This window comes from Aspergillus clavatus, genomic scaffold (genome assembly GCF_000002715.2).
Source record: "Aspergillus clavatus NRRL 1 1099423829806 genomic scaffold, whole genome shotgun sequence".
Classification (NCBI taxonomy): Eukaryota; Fungi; Ascomycota; class Eurotiomycetes; order Eurotiales; family Aspergillaceae; genus Aspergillus; species Aspergillus clavatus.
The window spans coordinates 1,156,162-1,174,604 of NW_001517093.1; the positions used below are offsets into that span (position 1 = coordinate 1,156,162).

Sequence of the window (18,443 nt, forward strand, 5' to 3'; positions counted from 1 at the left end):
GAAGACTCAATATGCAACCTCAAGTCTGATGCTCCAATAGAATTTACTTGAAGATTATCTCGATTCTAATACTCAAGCATGGAAATTGGATGAGTTCGTGTTCCATCAATTCAACTCTTTCACTGGACTTATACTTCCCCATCATGTACAGATAGGACATTCGAAAAAAACATGAATCTAGACTGTATTTCTCACGATTCGTTCAAGCAATCTCATCTTCAACCAGTGCTTCATCGCAGGAGCTTGCTCCGTCTCATGAAAGTCGTCAAACACGGGCCAGACAAGGGGAGCAGCATGAAATTCCTTCTTCCCAATCACAATGTGACAGCGGAATTGTGCTTCTGGACCTCTGTCAGTCTGCATGTTGGATCAAGGTCATACCTTCAACTTCTCGATGTATCCCTCCATAGGATCCAGCAGGACCTCGTCCTCCCCAGCAAGCACCAGCGTCTGCTGCACTTTCATGTCTTTCCACCACTCTTCCGACCCATGAATTGCCTCTCATGTGATCGTTCGTCGGCACACCATTCAGATACTGCGAGGACTGCCCCATCGTAACTTCTACCGCATCAATGTCCTTGTGCTCATTGCATCTCATACTCGGCCAATCCTGGTCAAAAAACACCCATGGCGACATTAGCCCTACCACTTTCAGAGGCGTTGTGATACCCAAGCCCATGAACATCCCCTGATGGATGCGTCAAATGAGACAGGGAAGTTAGAGAGACTTGCGCCGGCAGAGTCCACGAAAAGCAGAATATCCGACGGGGAGCGCCCAAGATCGGGGACGATATATCACAGGGCTTCCACTCTCTCGTGGAGTTGGGTTGGTAACTTGCATGGGGCGTTAAAGTGAAGGCAATCGAACCAAGCAGTTTCTATATCACTGGTGGCAAGATCCTGCTCTATGCCATTCCAGACATTGAGGTATGTGTGCGTGGCATCCATGGCGAATCCGCTCCTACAGATAGAGTCAGAGCAGTCTCGTAAACCTTGAGCATGACTTACCATGGAAGGTAATCACAACATATTTATCTGCAGGATATCCTATCCAGAAACCCTTCAGTCCGTGCTCGTTGGACACGAAGCGAGATACGAGGATGTCAGCTCTAGAGTACTTTAGGTAGAACTGGTCGTATGAAGGAAGAAGATATCTGTAGGTGTCACTCAGCGCTGTCGACCGCTTGAAGTAAATAATCGTACTGCAGTTGAAGAGCACTGAGCCTGTCGTAAGCTTGAAAAGTCAGCCCTATGGATCGTCTGTTGAAGAGTGATTCTTGTAGGACCTTCTTGATCGCCGCTTGTATCAAGTGGTGATAATAAGTATCTGCTCCTGATGTATCACGAAACGGTCCTGAGGCCGTAGCATAGAATACCTCTGCAGCAAAATCCTCGTTAGAGAAGAATTTGTATTGTGCGCGAGTTTTTGGTAATACCTGTTGAGCAACCGCCTAACACCGTATCGAACTTCCCCCATAGTGTTAGGCTCTGCCTCGACGGGTTGGATGCCATCTTTCAACAAAGGCTGGTTTCCAGTTAGTAGATATCTTTCAGAAGCCTCAGTTAGCCCAACTAGATCTTCATAAAGGTCTGTCGATCTCATTGGGTTCGTAATCAAGTGTATGGTGTAGGGATTGTCAACAAGAACCAGGTCTTTCTCGCAAAAAAAGGCGTGTCTTGCTTGTTGAGCATGCAGTAGTAATAAACAGGGTCGAATAATCGCAGGCATAATTGTAGCAGTAGTAGATCATTGGATATACGGTTTATTGGACTCAAGAGCCGGATGGGACACATCCCAGCTGGTAGCTCCACCGAGAGAACAGTGGTATGATGGGGATATTCTTAGTTCAACGGTGACATCTCGGCATAGTATATGTAGCACTTTGGCCAGGCCGATTGAGTGCGCGACAATTTCAATCTCTCCATCCAATATGATTGTTCCCAGAAGAGGTGCGGTCTCGATATGCATCTGCATGCATGCCAGTCCGATAAGCGACTGCACGTGTAGCCAATGGACTAGTTAAACTAAGTCCAGTCGATCCCATCGCACTCTTTGTTTCACCCCAAACACATCTTTCATCTGATGCCTTGTGCAACAATGAACCAGGATTCTTTCACAACACCCTCAGCCTGGTCATTCACTTCTTGACGTACGCAAGCCAAGTATGTCTGATCATCGTCGGTGGCACCTGACTGCTGTGCTGAGGCGCTCAGGGGTCGACGATCACAGTCACACTCGCTCGGCCTGTACACTATGGCTCGCCAATATGGCAGTGAATAGTCCTCGAATTTGACACCCCATCGTGTCTATCTTCATATTCTGCTTGAATCACTTTACTCTAGTCTACCTAAATAGCGATGTCTTCATTCTTCTGGTCCAGACTGAGACGTCATCGCGGCGAGAGCTCCATCGTCGAATCTTCTCCGCATCCGGCAATGTGGAGCTCAGCAGCATCGTCACCAGTGTTTTCTGCACACGACAGCAAATCCGGATGCAATCATCACGCAGATACTAATAAGAGGACCCAATCTGCTGCGCATCATGAGGGTCTTGGTCGACGTGGCATGCCCTTTAAAAAAACCGAATTCCTGACACCTCGTCGACAATCTATGAACTCAACCGTTGACCCGGCAGATCACGAACCGGCATTCATTTGGAAAGACATTTCTCCACCAGTTGATTCCGATCAGATAGGGATTACAGTGTACTTCAACTCGGAGCTTCTACCCGACGCAAAACCATATCCGGACTACATGGACTCGCGATCCGCAGGCGGCATCTCACTCCCAGCATACGCCAACTCAATCCGCACCACCCCAATGAATTCAAGCAGCTACTCGCCCACCCAGTCTTTGCAAGAGGACCACGAGCGGCAGGCATTCCTGGAGAACGCTGTCCGCGAAAAAATGCTGGGGTCCGGCGGCGCATTACCGCTGTACAACGAAGTCAGCGGCGCGGTGATAGTGGACCAAGAAGGCCTTCCGCACTTCCTCTCACCGCAAGAAGAAGCGCAACGCAAAAAGTCCCTGAAGCGCGCGGTCGAGGAGAAAATGAAGGGCCTGCCCCGGCGTACCGAGTTCAATTGGGCGCAAGCGCCTCACGGCCCGACGTTGCCAGCATACTCGCCTGGGAGACACGGATAATCCCCACTTTCGATATCGAAATACGTTTAGATATATTCGCGGGTTGTCTTGGGTCAATGATTGGAGCGTTTAGTGTGGTGTTTTTCGGTTTCCTTTTCTTCCTCAATTCTGGGCTTGGGTGGAGGACCTAGTTACTTCTTGTCGGTTTCGATGTGGCCCGATACGCCGTCTTGTAAGCAGATAGGCACACGTGGCCGAGCATCCTACATACCATTTACAGCTAGGAGCTTAGGCCAGACGTGAATCACGGTTGGTCAGCACTCTGTTCAGTGAGGTAAGAAGCAGTTATAAGTATATAACTCTGTAGACCAGAAGGTCACGCGCATATCTGGGGCAGAAAGTGGGTCTGAGACGCTTATCCTGTTCCAGCTAAGTCATAACTAACTATTCTGTGGTAGTTAATTACTCCTGCATGACACTGCTATAGCCTATGTCTACAACCTAGATATAAAAGGACTACAGTACCTGCACTTATGTTTTTTCAAATAATGTCAGACTAACATGAAAAGCTCGCTTCCTGATATATATGAATTCCTAGAAGCACTGAGGCTATGCTCAGGAGATCTCAACCAGTTTCTCTCATTAAGAAGCAACATTTTATTGGAAAGTTCTCACAGACGCCCTCGTCTTCCCATCTATATCAGTCTACCATTCCTTCGCAACATAAGCTTGGTTCAGACACAGCAGGCATGCGCTAAATTTCTCCAATATACCAGTGGTTGCTAGCTTTAGGCTGAGGAACAACAACTTTGTGATTAATGATACCCATTCAATTTATTAGAACTCTAGAAGGTTGCTGCATGATTGAAGCAAACGAGTGCGAAGGTTCCTTCAATAAGACTTTCAAACTCAGTATGGACAATAGGCCCAATGTTAGTACAATTCCACACCCTATTTAGGGCCTAAGTACGGAGTACTACACTTCGCTACAGATATTGGCGCGAACTGGGGAGTTTGGCTTTCCTTGTCCTATTTACTTTACACAAGAGGAGCTTTATATGCATGTAGAGGACAGCGAAGGATGGAATGACGTCCAAGATTTCTGGAACTCCGTAGCTAACGTGTCCAACCATCTCTATAATAATGCTGTTGCCCTTTTGGCAGAGTGACGGAAGACTAGATTAAAGACTTTGGCAGGGAAGGAAAGAGAGGATTTTAAAAAGCAGACGCAATGAGGAAAGAAAGTGTAAGCACCAACTGCCTGGTTTTAAACTCTGTGAACTATGTTCCCAACACCTAGACTATGAATAATGATCGCCTGCAACAGCTCTATATGCAACTTTTGGGTCTCTTGACAACGATACCTGACACAGGACTATACATATTTGAATAAACGCTTAACTGCGGAACAACTTCAAGCCACCCTCCTCGCGGTCCTCATCGCTCTCCTCGGCGGCACTAACTTCCTCGTCATCACCCTCTCGCAACAGGCCACTGGCAGTCTTGCCAAGGAGCGAAGCGAAAAATTCTTCTCGTGCGGTATTGGTCCAGCGGCCTCGGTCTTCGGGTGCCATGAAGTTCTGCAGCCTCTCATGGACCTCAAAGCGCATCTTACGCCCCTTGGATGCTCGGGTATCGATCTCCCTTTTGACCTTGTCCTTGCGCATGCCCGTAACAGGGTGCACGGATAGCCGAGTAGGCAGCTGGATATGGAGGGTGTCGATACCGTTTGTGATGGCGTCGGAAGAAGACATGCGTTGCTCTACGAGATCACGGAGCAGAGACTGGTAGAATACGGTGTCGTCGTAGATGGGTTCATGTTCAGCATCAGCAGATGTAGCATTGCCATTGGATGACGCGTTCTTCCGAGAGCGTTTAGCAGAGCGGTCGCCGATCTCCGAGGCGATCTGCGCGTCAATGACGGCGGTAATGGTTTGTTGATTCGCAGCACTGGTGCCCATGAGTTTTCCCCGAGCGTTGGGGAGTGCAGCATTGGACCCGCGCACCTTGAGCGACCACTTGTCAAGGATGGTTCGACGGCGAGGGACAGCATCGGATTCCACATCTGCCATGCGCTTCCATAAGGAATCGGTGGATGTCGTCAGGGTAGCAGCAGACGGGCGCTTTCGTTTCTTCGACTCGCCGGGTGCCTGTGCATCGGCCAGGGCGAGTCGCAGATCTTCGAGTGTAGACCAGAGAGCGAGGGCAGCGGATTCAGCGGACTTGATAGCTTCTCCGTCGATATCATTGCTCTCCTCGTTACCCTTTGCGGCGATGGAAAGCTGATCGATGGCAGTTAGGCCCTTCTGTAACTTGATGCGCGTGTTAAGTAGGGCATCGAAAGTAGCACGCTGTTGTTTGACTGCTTTGCCTTTGGCAGCGTCTGCCTTGGCGGCTTGCGAAATGGTGGCTGCAATTGTTTTCTGATCAGAGGACATGAGTCGGCGAAGTTCCTCCCGATCATCGGACTTCGACTTCTTGCTAGATCCCTCATGTCGATCCTCGTCGTCGTCATCGTCATCGTCATCGTCGTCTTCGTCTTCCTCATCCTCATCATCCTCCTCGTCATCGTCGTCATCCGATGGAAATTCGCCGCCCAGGTCATCCTCATCGAGCTCGTCCTCCGAGCCCTCCTCGCTTCCTTCGATTTCTTCCAAACCATCGGTTTCCATGCCATCCATGTCCTCGTCCTCCGATGAAACTTCCAGCTCCTTCTTTTGTTGTTTCTTATCGGCTTTTCCGGATTTCTTGGATTTCTTGGGTCGCTCTTCTTCGCTTTCCTCAGATAAGTCTTCGTCGTCCTCGCTTCCTAATTCGGAATCCTCTTCCTCCTCATCCTCACTATCTTCCTCGTCACTCGAGCGTGCTTTGAACGGATCATCGTCGCTTTCGGCTTCGAGAGCATCTCTACTGATACGCGATCCAGCGTATTGCTTTCCAAGGTTGATTGGATCCTGCTTGCGAAGCTTTGCTTTGCTGAGGGAAGGTCAGCACTATCACCTCTTACGAATGAAAATAGCCAGAGGGCGGTGCACAGAAGACAGTAACTCACCCTACAGCCTGGTAATGCTCCCGTCCAGCATTAGGGTCAGCAGCTTGACCAGCTTCGTCGTCACTGTCTGGTCCAGCACGATCCAAATCCTCGGGATCGAAATCTGATCGCAAACAAGATTAGCTTCAGGGGAACGCGAAATGGCCGATCGACCGGATACAAACCTTTTGGTGTTGGATCTTCCAATTCAGCTATTTGCTCTGCGAGCGACTTGGGCGCCATCTTTCCGACTGGGATACGGTGCAGGTATATACAGAGAATTGGAACTCTTCGTGAATTTTAGCTCCGCCTCGTTTTTATTTTTTTTTTCTGCCTGCGATAATTTTTGGCCAGGCGGAATGCGGTGTCGGATAAACTTTCAGAATTGGTAGCCCCGTCTCCGTAACAGGCAAGTTTCCCAGGGCGGTGTGTCTTTTCCTCCGGCAGTAAATGATGTCGATGATCATCGCGAATCTCCATTGTTATACGTGCATACAGCTGCAACCATGATACAGAGGAGGTTATTCTCGGTCCTTCGGGTCCTTCAACATGATAACCCGTTGGTAGTTTTTAAGTGCTTGAATACCACAGACAAAATGTACTGACGATAGCAGGGTCTTCCTCGTTCCGGCACTCCGCCGTCATTCCCTCGCCGCCGAGATGTGCCAGAGAAGCGCAAGATCCGTGATGTGAAGAAGGTGATCGCAGTGTCGTCAGCTAAGGGTGGTGTGGGTAAATCTACAATTGCCGGTATGGGAGCCCGATTGCGATCTCATCTGATCCACTTTGTGCATTGCAGGTTCTCTGCTAGTGAAAATCTGCCGATACCAAACTAACCTATCTATTAGTGAATCTCGCTCTGTCTCTAGCTCGCCATGGAATTCGTACTGGCATTTTGGACACTGACATATTCGGGCCTTCTATCCCAACTCTCCTCAACCTCTCCGGTGAACCGCGCCTAGACGAAAGTGAGCTCCTTGTTCAGTCTCAACTGGCTAACTCGTGCTTTCTTGTCTACCCATCTCTGACTTTGCCCAGATAACTGCCTCCTCCCTCTTACCAACTATGGCCTCAAATCCATGTCGATGGGATATCTCCTCCCCCAACCCGAGGCAGACGCCTCACACCCCTCCGGCAATGTACCCATGGACACCACCCCAATCTCATGGCGCGGTCTCATGGTCACCAAGGCCATGCACCAACTCCTCCACTCAGTCTCGTGGGGCCCCCTTGACGTGCTAATTCTAGACCTACCTCCTGGCACCGGCGACGTGCAACTGACAATCGGTCAAGAGATCGTCGTTGACGGCGCAGTCATCGTGACCACGCCGCAAGACATCGCTCTGCGCGACGCAGTTCGCGGCTTCGGCATGTTCGAGCGGCTGAAGATCCCCGTTCTGGGGATGGTGCGTAACATGGCCTACTTTGCCTGCCCGCAGTGCGGCCACGAGACGAAGATCTTCTCCCACGGCGAGAGTCACGGCCATGGACCAGAAGACTGGGGCGTCATTGCCGAGTGTAAGCGACTAGGCGTCGACTTCCTGGGCGATATTCCTCTTGACGCGAAGGTCTGCGAGGATGCCGACCGTGGTATACCCACAGTTGTATCGGAGGAGAGTGATGGTCGTAGCGCGAGGCGCAAGGCGTTCCTTGACGTAGCTGAGAGAGTTGCCCGGAAGGTTGGTTTGGAGTGGCATTAAGGTACTCTTCATGATGACTGGCCCCATGTACATTACATATATACCCTAAGATGGTCCTCTCAGGTCACACCGGAGCGGCCATTTAAATTCCGGCATTCTTAGTTTCCTAGAAACGCCAACATCTACTGCTTAGTACCTCCATGGCTTGGTTATACGATGGCAAGTTCATCTGAGTTATGCGTCCCCACATATCGATATAGAAAATAATAAATTATCTGCACGCAACAAGCGGCATTATCATGCATAGATATGATACACAGAACAGCGAACCCCCAGTACTCTGTTCGTGGTTTCCTTCCATACAAGAATACCTAATGACTTCAAATATATTATTTATGGAATACCCCCCAGTAATAACGTCGCTCTACAGTATTTTGCAAAATCAGCTTAAAAATGTGGAGAGTGCCAGGCTATAGATGTCATGTACCTAACCAACAGGACCCCCTAATAGTAACTGTGTAAGAGATACAAAACTGCCTACATGAGCAACATCCAAAAAATATTATTTGAATATGTAAACTAAGGGGCATATTGTTAGTCTAATCAAGCAAGTACAATACCATTGCGCTATATATCGATGTCAGTATGGATTTTTGAAGCCTGAAACCAGTATTTTGATTATATGATTTTGCCAGGAACGAGAAATACAGCAATCACTGAGATCTCAGTGGAATATCACATAGCCATCCCATCAACGGGGTACTTTTGTCCTCAACTATGGACATGTCTTTCATATGTACTCCGTATGGAGTAGAAAAATGCAAAGGTGATTTTAGAATGTACCTTTAGTAATTACATGGCTAGGACTACATATCATTATTTGCCAGCTTTTTCCAACAAGAAGCGTTAGTGGTGTAGCGGTTAGCATTATTGCCTTCCAAGCAATAGATCTGGGTTCGACTCCCAGCTAACGCACAATTTCCTTTTTTTTTTTTCCCTCTCTCTCTCTCTCTTTCGGCTGCTTATAGAGCCCTACGTTCTTAGTTTTTGTTTGTCTATGAAGTAATTGTTCAATAGTTATTTTCAAAAGGATATGCTCAAAGGGAAACGACAAACGTTAGTTCTATTTTAAATTAGGGTATAGCTATGTACAAGTGAAAGACAAGGCAATAGTATATAGCATGTGTCTAAATCCATTATCATGTGGCATGTCATAAACCATAAATCAATGGTACTCATCCGCCGTCTTGAAGACATCCCGGTCTGGCATATCCGGACGACCGATGTAGGAATAGGCATCTCCCTCGGTATTTGCATTGATCGAGTAGAATGAATCGAGATCTCCCGATCGACGAGCGGCGGAGAACGCATCGACAGAATCATTCGTCGAGTTCCCGTGGTTCATCAAGCTCACCACGCCCTTGGAATTGCGGACGGCGCGGGTACTTGCGTTGTCCAAGCCGGTGGTTGTGGTGAGGGCCAAAGACCTCTGGTCGTCAATCGTACTAGTCTCCTCCAAGTCCGCAGTGAGGACACTTCGTACTGTGCCCGACCCGGCCTGAGAGGCAGGCCGTTGGTTGTCAGACGTTGCGGGAAGAGTCCCCGCGGCATGTAGCAGGGTTGTCGTGCTTGCATTCTCTCGCGTGAACTGCCTACTTTCATATTCTGGCAGGAGGATCAGGGGGTTTGAGGACTTTCCAATTGAGAGAGTGTCTTGACGAGAGGGCTCATCCTCGCTAAGATTTCCAGCAGCATCAATCGGCTCCTGTTTTGATATTTTATGGCTGGTGATCCCTGCATCGACAAGGGCAAGTCCTTGAGCATCGGATGTTGGCTGTTTCTGTACATCCGATCCACTGGGTTGCTCAGTCGGAAATGATTCAATACGATTCTCAGGCTTTTCTTTCCCCATGGATTCTCCAGCTCGCCCACACTCCACGCTCTTTCTTCTTGAGCGATCTCCCAGTTGGCGTTCCCTTTCAAGAGTACGCTCATCATGTTTGCTAGCAATTCGACTCCACATAGTCATCGGGTAGCTCTTTCGGCCCATACGGGCCTTCTCAGCCGGTATGACGCCAGGAGCAAGCCTTCTTGCAGCCAATGAGCTTGGAGGAGGAGTCTCACCCTCAAAATCCTGGAACCCGTGCGCCAGCTCCTTCAAACGTTGTCTTTGGACCCGGAGTTTGGCTTTTGCAAATTTGATATCCCATTCCTGCTTACTGCTTATCCACTTCGTGACAAGGTGCGGGTTCATGGTGCCGATATGAGACTTTGAGCGCTGAAGAACAGCATAGGATGCTGGTGGCTCAAGAGGATATATATGACCTCTTTTATCGACTCGTTGGCGTATCATGCGGTCCCTGAATGATGGTAGCGGATCACCAGCCCTACCCACGGAAGCGGTTGAAATATCCGTATTCTGCTTCTGTACGCCCTTGGTGGCTGCGCTGGGGCCATCGGTATCAGTAGAGGAGATGGGTGAGATCTCATCATCGTCAATAATATCAATCCCAGATGTCTGCGCACATGCAAGAGCCCATGCCCCGAATTGAGCAATCGAGCGATACATGTATTTTGCGGGGCGCGTGAAGCTTAGAGCCGGTGTGACGTGACAGAGATCATCCCATACTTGAAGCTGCACATAAGTGCCCGGATATTTGTGCAGTATCTCTCGCGTGGGGTCATACTGATCAAGGAAGGCATTGCTGGGTGAATATGCTGTCGGATTCGCGGCCTTGTGCGCAAGGTAAAACTGCTCATCTCGCAATCGTTCACCTCCCCCGACAAGAATCTGGAGCGGAGGTAGACCGCCAAGTGAAGGTTGAAGGACCGGGGAGACCAAAGGGTGAGATATGAGCTGATTCGTTACATACATTTGAATCTGATCTTTCAACTCGATTGTCTTCCCTTCAATAGGAATTTTGATGTTGCCGCACCCGTCATGTATAGTAGCCTGTGTGCCTGGAAAAGCAGGCTCCATAGCCTCCGGCCCGCCCTGCTCAACTGAATAGCCCTTCACCGCGGTCTCATGGGCCTCGCTATTTTTGTTCAACAGGATTTGCTCCACGACGCTTTTCGAGGAACTCTTCCCGGCGCTTTTCCTCATGGCCTCAATCTCATCGGCGTTCGGAGGCGGCCAGGCTGCGGAGGGCTTGTGTCGAAAACCATTCGGAGGAATGTAGTCCCCTGGGCAATCTGATACCACGCTTGGGAATGAATGGGTTAGGTCGACCCAAGGAGAGATCAGAATCGCTCCTGCGGGTAAAGGTAGTCCTTGATCGCGGAGAATGACCAAAATACTAGATGAGGTTAGCGAGGCTCTCCTATCAAACAAAGTGACCTGACTTACGAAAGTACCATGCCACCCCCAGCGGAGTCCCCAGCAAAAATAATGTTTTTTGGGTCATGCTCATCCAGGAGATAAAGGTACGCAGCAAGACAGTCCTGCAAAGCGCAAGGGAATGGAAACTGTGGTGCTAGACGATATTCCGCTTAACACAACATTGGTTAGTCATTGACCTACTCTTAAGACCCGTAGTTCAACTTACTACACACACTTAGCGATATGTTGGGACATGGGAGGGGAGCTACTTACCGTGCAAAGACTCGTCCCCTAAGTTTCCTAGCATGACGCTGCAACTGATACCGATGTGTTTCTACACTGCCGAAGAAGTATGCGCCGCCGTGAATATACAGCATGATTCGTTTCTGGCTCGGATAGTCACCCTTTGCGCGCTTCCTCTCATTGTAGTCCTTTTTCATCTCGATCCATTCCCCCTTGAGGCCGTCCGATGGCCCTCTCCATTGCCACCATTTCTCTCCACCGACTCGGGATACCCCTTTGGAACCAAGTTGGTTAATAATCGTAGTGGCAGCCGAGGACAAGTGATTTTCTGAAATTGTGACTTTATCCGTCTTCACCCAATGTGGCGCAGGCACTCGCTGAGCTGTGAAGGCTTGGAGATCTTCGACGGGATGCTTAGAGGCATAGGTAAGAAATTCGCGGATGATCTGAATGCCTTCGTCGTAGGAGATGTGAACGGTAGGCTTGGACTGTCGAGATTTCCGATGCAGAAACTGCAGACACAAGATCGTCAATAGTGTCACATACTACTGGTTTGGAGATGAATTAACTTACATGCGAGAACAGGGTCGCAACGACAGTAGGCGTGAGGGCTGCACCCAGTGCCACCGTATTCAATGGCATGGCGCGATTATCACCGAAATAAAAATCACCTACTTGTTAGAAAAGTTCCATGCGACGGGGATCCGGCCTCGCTGATATTTAACAGGATCCGGTGCTGAGGTTAAGCAATCCACGGTTGCGAAGGATGGGATACAGATTTGAGGAAAGAGTAATGCAGAGGAGAATGACACAGGGCCTAAGTAGTGGGTATCAACAGGGCCCCAGCGATCACGCAGCCATTGGGCATCAAGACTGGCTGGATCATCTATTCTTATATCGCGGACTCGTGGTGGCCTCGCAATGGACGCTCTTGTTGGATCGCAGAGGGGGGAAGAGCCTAAGGCCAGTGATGTCATTGCTTAATTGCGTGTAGGGGATGCGCTAATCCTGTTCGGGTGGAGACATGTGAGATCGTTTTGAGAGAAATAGTTGATCATCGTCCACTGGAGATACAATCGTCAATAGTCGTCATAAGTATGAATTAGACCGCTTGAGCATCTCTTAAAGGTTTTTCCCATCATCAGGGTCAAATGCTGTCAACTGGCTTGCTGAAGATACGGTACTTCCAAGCTTTCCCGATGGTCGATAAGCTCGCCTGTAAGTACTTAGTAGATAGTAGTACTCCGTAGAGACTAGAGTCTAGACTCTAGAGTAGGATCCGCTGTGAAACAACGAAGAGCTTGACAGTAGATAACTAATAATGCATGAATATGAGAAGACAATAAAAGACCGAGCTGGCATGTCTGGACTCTGCATCGACTGGAGGCTCGCATTAAACTCCTGGGTTGTTTGTGACACATTGTGGTAGTCGGTCCAGGCTCTAGAGAGGAGGCAAGTAGACAATATGATCAGGTGCATGTACATAACTATGCATGTGCCTTAGTAAGCTCCTGCATAAATTGAGGTCAGAACGACATGTATAACTTTCATCATAGAAACCTCATATCCTGCAAACAATCAAAGACTCACATTGTCACCCTTCACATTCCAACAACCATATGAAAATTTCATTTCATATATTTGATCACTGATTTGAGGATTTTAAAGACCTACATCTGCCGTTAAGGTCAACGCGGAGGATTGCGTTGTCCATCCGAGTGACCGTGTGACACTATATAATCAACTTCTTCAACCATACTGCTCTCTCACTTGACTTTTAAGACGGAATTACCCTCTGCTTCAAGAAAAAAGATTTCATCAAACTTTAGTCTCTCATCCAAAATGACAGAGTCTCTACCTTCGACAATGAAGGCCTGGCTCTATAGCAACGCCTCTGGCGGGCTCGAAAAGCACCTCACCTTCAACCCTGAGGCACGCACCCCAGGAACCCTGCGCCAGAACCACGTCCTGATCCAGGTGATCTCAGCCTCCATCAACCCCGCAGACTACAAAGTGCCCGAACTGGGTCTTGCATCCAAAGTCGTCATCACCACGCCCGCCACTCCAGGCATGGACTTCTGCGGCCGCGTCGTCATCATCGGCCCCGATGTCTCCGACTTCCACCCCGACCAACTAGTCTACGGCTCGATCGGGATCCCGTCCCAGTTCGGGTCTCTGGGCGAGTATCTCGTGTGTGCGGCGAGCACCATCGCAGCCCTGCCCGAGGGTGTGGATCCGGACCATGCAGCGACGGTGGGTGTTGCGGGCCAGACAGCGTACCAGTCGCTTGCGCCGTATGTGTCGGCGGGGGAGAAGGTGCTGATTAACGGCGGATCGGGCGGGGTTGGGATCTTTGCAATCCAGATTGCGAAGTTGCTGGGATGCCATGTTACGACGACGTGCTCGACGCGCAACGTGCAGTTCTGCAAGGACCTGGGCGCGGACGAAGTCATCGATTACACTCAAACGGATGTCTTGAGTACCCTCAAGAGCCAGGGCCATGTGTACAGCCATGTCGTGGATCACATTGGACTGCCCGAGGGGCTTTATAGGGAGTGCGATGCGTTCTTGCTGCCGGGGAAGGTGTTCGTTCAGGTGGGCGCGGCGTCGATGCTCACGTTTGCTCGGCGGCTGGTTAGGCCGAGTTTCTTGGGCGGCGGGAAGAGGAAGTATGTGATTCTCCTGTTCAAGAATAACAAGGCCGATATTGTCCGTATTGGCGAGTGGATCCAGCAAGGCAAGGTGCGCGTGGTAGTCGACAGCACGTACGAGCTACAGGATGCCGTCAAGGCATTTGAGAAGCTTCGCTCGGGAAGAGCGAGAGGAAAGATCATCATCCATGTTGGACAAAAGCCTTGAACAAGGAAATGATTGATGTAACTTTACAATTTGCGGTTGTACTATTCGGCGCTCTGGTAGTGCAATTGTGGGATATCCCTACTCAGCTCAAAAGGTATCGAGATATGATGCTCAAGTTAGTGTTCATATTTATGTAGGTTGAGAACTATTTACTGTGTGTTTTCTACCTTTGTTGTGAGGATCACGCCGCCTCCTTCCGCTGGAGGAAAGTAAGTGCACCAAATGGTTATTACATCTACTGCCGTGCAAAGACAAGGTTGGATACACGGTGCGAAGAACAGGGAGTGATTACTCGGCAGTTCAGTCACCTTGCTCCTGGCGACAGCATCGTCCCATGTCTCAGTATCAACACAGCCAAACGTCTATATCACGTAAGGGGCTCCCACTACTGTAGTAAGAAGCGAGAAATCCTCGCTGGCCACCGCGGGCTTTCCGACTTAACCAGGTTATCTTTGAGATAGGAACTGAATGTCCCCCGTAAGGCCTGCACAGTAGCTCTTATCGTTGATGGTAGCTGGTGCGGAACTGATTGTTGTAATGGATGGTTTCTTGACGACTCCGGCGGCCTCGCACTCTGCTTTAATGATCTTCTTGTTGGATGTAAGCACTCGGCCTCGTACATCCGTGTTGTATGTGCGGATATTGAGCTTGAGATCTAACTGGTCTGGAATGATATTTGCCGTGTGACCTGCTTGAATGCTCCCATGGCTAACGACGGCCAGCTTGCTAGGTGTTACTTCGCGACTCATAATAGTCTGTAATCTTGTAACAATGGAAGTGCTAATTATAATAGGATCAACACGCGTCTGCGGAGCTGAGCCGCGCCCACCCCATCCATAGATTCGTATATCCAACGCATCAGCTGCCGTGAGCAAGTGACCCAAGCGAATGCTGACTGTGCCCGCCTTCATTCGCATCGCATGCTGCGCAAGCACCACATCCGGCTTGGGTATCTTCTTGTAGGACCGTCATCGATCATTGCTTTCGCGCCGCACAGCTGCTCTTCTGCTGGCTGAAAGAGATAATCAGGGCTCCCGACCAGCACTCACGCGCCCCGCCTGCAAAAGGAGAACATCCTAGTCGTCCTAGCCGCCCCGGGCTATTGCAGGACCAATTTCGGGGGTGGTTAGGGCGTCAAGTCGGCTGAAGGAGCTCAGCCTATTGTCCGTGCGGCTACTGAGGGCAACCCAAAAGAACTATTTGGCAAGCAAATCGACGATGAAAAGACTCTGGTGGAGTTTGGTTGGTAGGGGAGGGATAACAGGGGGATTCTGTCATTCTAGGACATGAGAGAGAGTGGGAGGGTAGCGTAATTGCCGACTGCCCGAGAGCCCTTTAGTCGCGTGACTAGAATGGACTGACCCACGATCTCGGCCTTAGGCTCCATAACTATAATAGTGCTTTCTAATATCCTGGGATACTGAAATGCATGTTTCGCCTTCACACCTAGAAAAGTAGCCACTAACACTATACAATCCACATGCGCACTATGCTAATATAGAAACTGACTAATTTAGTGCAACATAAAGAATTCAACCGCCTCCTCTCCTAGAAATATCCCATAGATATACTGACAAGGGTTCAAACTCTTTGCAGAGCGCGTCCTGATCATCACATTTCTAGGCTGAGTCAAAGGATGGCTCGCCCAATAATGTCTCATGTGCTGTATGCCACGTTGCTGGTTCTGACACTTAGAGGCTTGTCCTTAGGCTACCACTGATGGCTTGCATTGAGGTACAGCGACTGAGGGCACATGTTTATCATATCTCTCCGTCGTGTACGTTGAAATTCACTCAGTATGAGAGCTATTCTGGCCATACACAAACGATCCCTTTTTAGAATGCCAATTGATTGTCCATGCTCTCATCTCAAACTTCGGGTGTCACTAAAATGATCCGGTCTTTGAACAAGAGTCAAGTCTGTACGCATGTACTGGTTACCTAGTGGAGTCGATCACCTCTTTATACTCGAGTACTCGATGTAATTGATCAACATCAAAGAAAGAGAACGTAGATCTGGTGATCTGGGGTAATATTAGTTTCCAGATTCTTTGTCCTACCAAAGTCCCAAGCTCATACTTCAACCAAGAAGCCGGCAGCAATCATCTATCAAGGTGTATGGCGATTTAGGGGCTGTTTAGACCTATCCCAAACTCATTTTCCCATGAACTATCTACTTAGGATAAGACATTCCAAGGTATGACCTGTTGTTTGCCGAGAGATGGCTTTGACTCGAAGATCCAGCAAATTCAAAAGTTGAGGTTGCACTGCATCAGGCACATAAAGAAACTTGCATAATCCTGGGTACATGCATATTCACTGAGCTTTGATTTATTGTCTGGCTTACAGCCCCAGAGTGCATTATCAGCTAGGCTTAATGACAGGTATTCCCTGCTGTAAAGAGTATATTTGATGCTGATTAATATGCCATCATGGTTTCCTGCCTTGCTGGTGTGACTCTACCAGACAGCAGAGTGAAAGCTTCATACTAACACCTCCTATACTCATTCACTGCCAGTTTCTCTATTGACAGACTTTCATTCACTTGAGCATCTCTTCTCATTGTTTAAATACCTCCCAGAGCTCGATCCTTCTCCTTTCTCCTCTTTAACCACCACTCTTCTACTCTGCTCACTTTATCTGCATTCACATCTGCAAGTTAACCCATCTCAACCTTCTTGTTTTAGCACACTCAATCGATCCAATTCAATCATCACCATGAAGTTCCTCAACATTCTCACCCTTGCTTTCATCACTGGTATGGCCAGTGCTGCCGCTGTCCCTGGTGGCACCACTACCAACGACGCAGCATCCACCCTCGACAACCTCAACAACAAGCGCAGCGTCTGCGGACAGCTGTGCTTCAACAACAAGGACTGCGGTGGCCCCTGCCCCAAGTGCAACACCAAGGAGGGCGTCTGCGTTAAGAAATAGGTTCGTAGCACTCTGCTTCCCGGTTCCACTTTTCTGACATTTCATCTGATGGCATCTTAAACCAGACGAATGAGACTGTGCATGGGCATTATTGCTAGGTTGATCCATTCAAGCAAGCGCAATGGTAAGAAGTTTCGAATACACCCTGGGGAATTGGACTTGTCTGACAGATTGCCAGCCAGCACTGACGACGTCTTTGGTGCTTTGATATTTTATGAATAACGACATATCTCACGAACAAAGAATTGAAGTATCTGATGACAGGACGCTGGTTTATTGGACTTTCAGGATGGATGCGAATGGCTTGGACTTTGCACCTTGATGGTGTCGAGGTTCGCTGCCTGAGGACAGGATCTAGATAGTCAATACACTGCTTTAGTCATCTTTAAGAAGGCGCAACATTATAGTCTGTAGCTTGTGGCGCTTGATCTGGAATGAATTAGTCCTTCTGCAATTTAAATAGATGTACTTGATTGTAAAAGGGATGGTCATCGTAATAGTAAATAAAGGTTGGTCAATATAGGTATTCTACACCGTACAGGCCAAGTGCCAAGGCCAAAGAACTTGGGCCCTAAAGGTGGAGCATGTCAAATCCAAGTGGAGCCAAGAATATTGTTTCGTCCAACGCCATTGCAGTCCACAAACGAAAGATTGCAAAAAAAAATTTGCTCCCAGGCTACACCATAAGAGTAGACTGAATAAGAGCAAAAAGAGAAGCCGAACGCGGGGGTCGAACCCGCAACCTTGAGATTAAGAGTCTCACGCTCTACCGATTGAGCTAGCCCGGCAGGCTTCTTGAAGACATTGATAGCGAAGAGATTTATGACGCCCAGTACTTTACTCAGGGGATCTCTCGCAACAGACGACACTGACTATCTTCTTACCTGCAACTGTAGCGAGCACATAGTTGGTAAATTGTGCTTGCGGGACGTTATATCCAAGTCAAAGCACACGGAGGTTATGCATGGCATGGGATTGTTCGGAGTGTCTTTTGTCGAATGAGGGCGGGATATAGATAGTGTGTAGCGCTGTCTTCGTGTTTCAGCCTCGACATCTCTGCTTCATTGTTCAGTGACAAGGATGACTGCTAAGAGATATTATTTCGAGCAGTAAATCAACTGGTTAGAGGGACTCTAAGCAATAATTGAGTCGAGCCGCGCGACAACTATCGAGCGTTGTGAGCCAGCGGTAGTAGAGAGCTGCTGTCAACGTAGACGAGCGGGAGGCACCAACATTACCTCGTGCCTATCCCCATTTGGCGGTTTGCTATTTTGATCTCGATATCACTTTGGGGAATCTAGAGGCCTAGATAGATTGCGAGCAATTTGGAG

General features: G+C 49.0%; 6 protein-coding genes, 2 non-coding genes and 1 pseudogene across 8 annotated transcripts, besides 1 other annotated feature; 5 read left to right on the forward strand and 4 right to left on the reverse strand.

Annotated features, from left to right (window-relative positions):
* Positions 1-182: 182 nt before the first annotated feature.
* ACLA_083010 lies at positions 183-1,442 on the reverse strand (annotated as a pseudogene).
* A 916-nt stretch (positions 1,443-2,358) lies between these two features.
* ACLA_083020 (uncharacterized protein) lies at positions 2,359-3,144 on the forward strand (the record flags this gene model as incomplete). The annotated part of the gene is made up of 1 exon (XM_001268034.1): positions 2,359-3,144. One exon carries the CDS (start codon positions 2,359-2,361, stop codon positions 3,142-3,144), a length of 786 nt encoding a protein of 261 aa, XP_001268035.1.
* Positions 3,145-4,481: 1,337 nt separating this feature from the next.
* On the reverse strand, positions 4,482-6,358 carry ACLA_083030 (AATF family protein; the record flags this gene model as incomplete). Its single annotated transcript, XM_001268035.1, has 3 exons — positions 4,482-6,060; positions 6,137-6,239; positions 6,301-6,358. 3 exons carry the CDS (start codon positions 6,356-6,358, stop codon positions 4,482-4,484), a joined length of 1,740 nt encoding a protein of 579 aa, XP_001268036.1.
* Positions 5,587-5,663: a microsatellite.
* Positions 6,359-6,621: 263 nt separating the features above from the next.
* Positions 6,622-7,815, forward strand: ACLA_083040 (Mrp/NBP35 family ATP-binding protein; the record flags this gene model as incomplete). The annotated part of the gene is made up of 4 exons (XM_001268036.1): positions 6,622-6,678; positions 6,730-6,865; positions 6,964-7,083; positions 7,154-7,815. The coding sequence occupies 4 exons, from the start codon at positions 6,622-6,624 to the stop codon at positions 7,813-7,815; spliced, it is 975 nt and encodes a 324-aa protein (XP_001268037.1).
* An 843-nt stretch (positions 7,816-8,658) lies between these two features.
* On the forward strand, positions 8,659-8,730 carry ACLA_083050. The gene has a single exon. It is a non-coding gene; the product is annotated as a tRNA-Gly (tRNA).
* A 250-nt stretch (positions 8,731-8,980) lies between these two features.
* ACLA_083060 (lipase/esterase family protein) lies at positions 8,981-11,962 on the reverse strand (the record flags this gene model as incomplete). The annotated part of the gene is made up of 4 exons (XM_001268037.1): positions 8,981-11,054; positions 11,105-11,246; positions 11,418-11,832; positions 11,894-11,962. 4 exons carry the CDS (start codon positions 11,960-11,962, stop codon positions 8,981-8,983), a joined length of 2,700 nt encoding a protein of 899 aa, XP_001268038.1.
* Positions 11,963-13,162: 1,200 nt separating this feature from the next.
* Positions 13,163-14,179, forward strand: ACLA_083070 (NAD(P)-dependent alcohol dehydrogenase; the record flags this gene model as incomplete). Its single annotated transcript, XM_001268038.1, has 1 exon — positions 13,163-14,179. The coding sequence occupies one exon, from the start codon at positions 13,163-13,165 to the stop codon at positions 14,177-14,179; it is 1,017 nt and encodes a 338-aa protein (XP_001268039.1).
* A 2,717-nt stretch (positions 14,180-16,896) lies between these two features.
* Positions 16,897-17,112, forward strand: ACLA_083080 (uncharacterized protein; the record flags this gene model as incomplete). Its single annotated transcript, XM_001268039.1, has 1 exon — positions 16,897-17,112. One exon carries the CDS (start codon positions 16,897-16,899, stop codon positions 17,110-17,112), a length of 216 nt encoding a protein of 71 aa, XP_001268040.1.
* Positions 17,113-17,827: 715 nt separating this feature from the next.
* Positions 17,828-17,900, reverse strand: ACLA_083090. Its single transcript has one exon. It is a non-coding gene; the product is annotated as a tRNA-Lys (tRNA).
* Between the last annotated feature and the right edge of the window lie 543 nt (positions 17,901-18,443).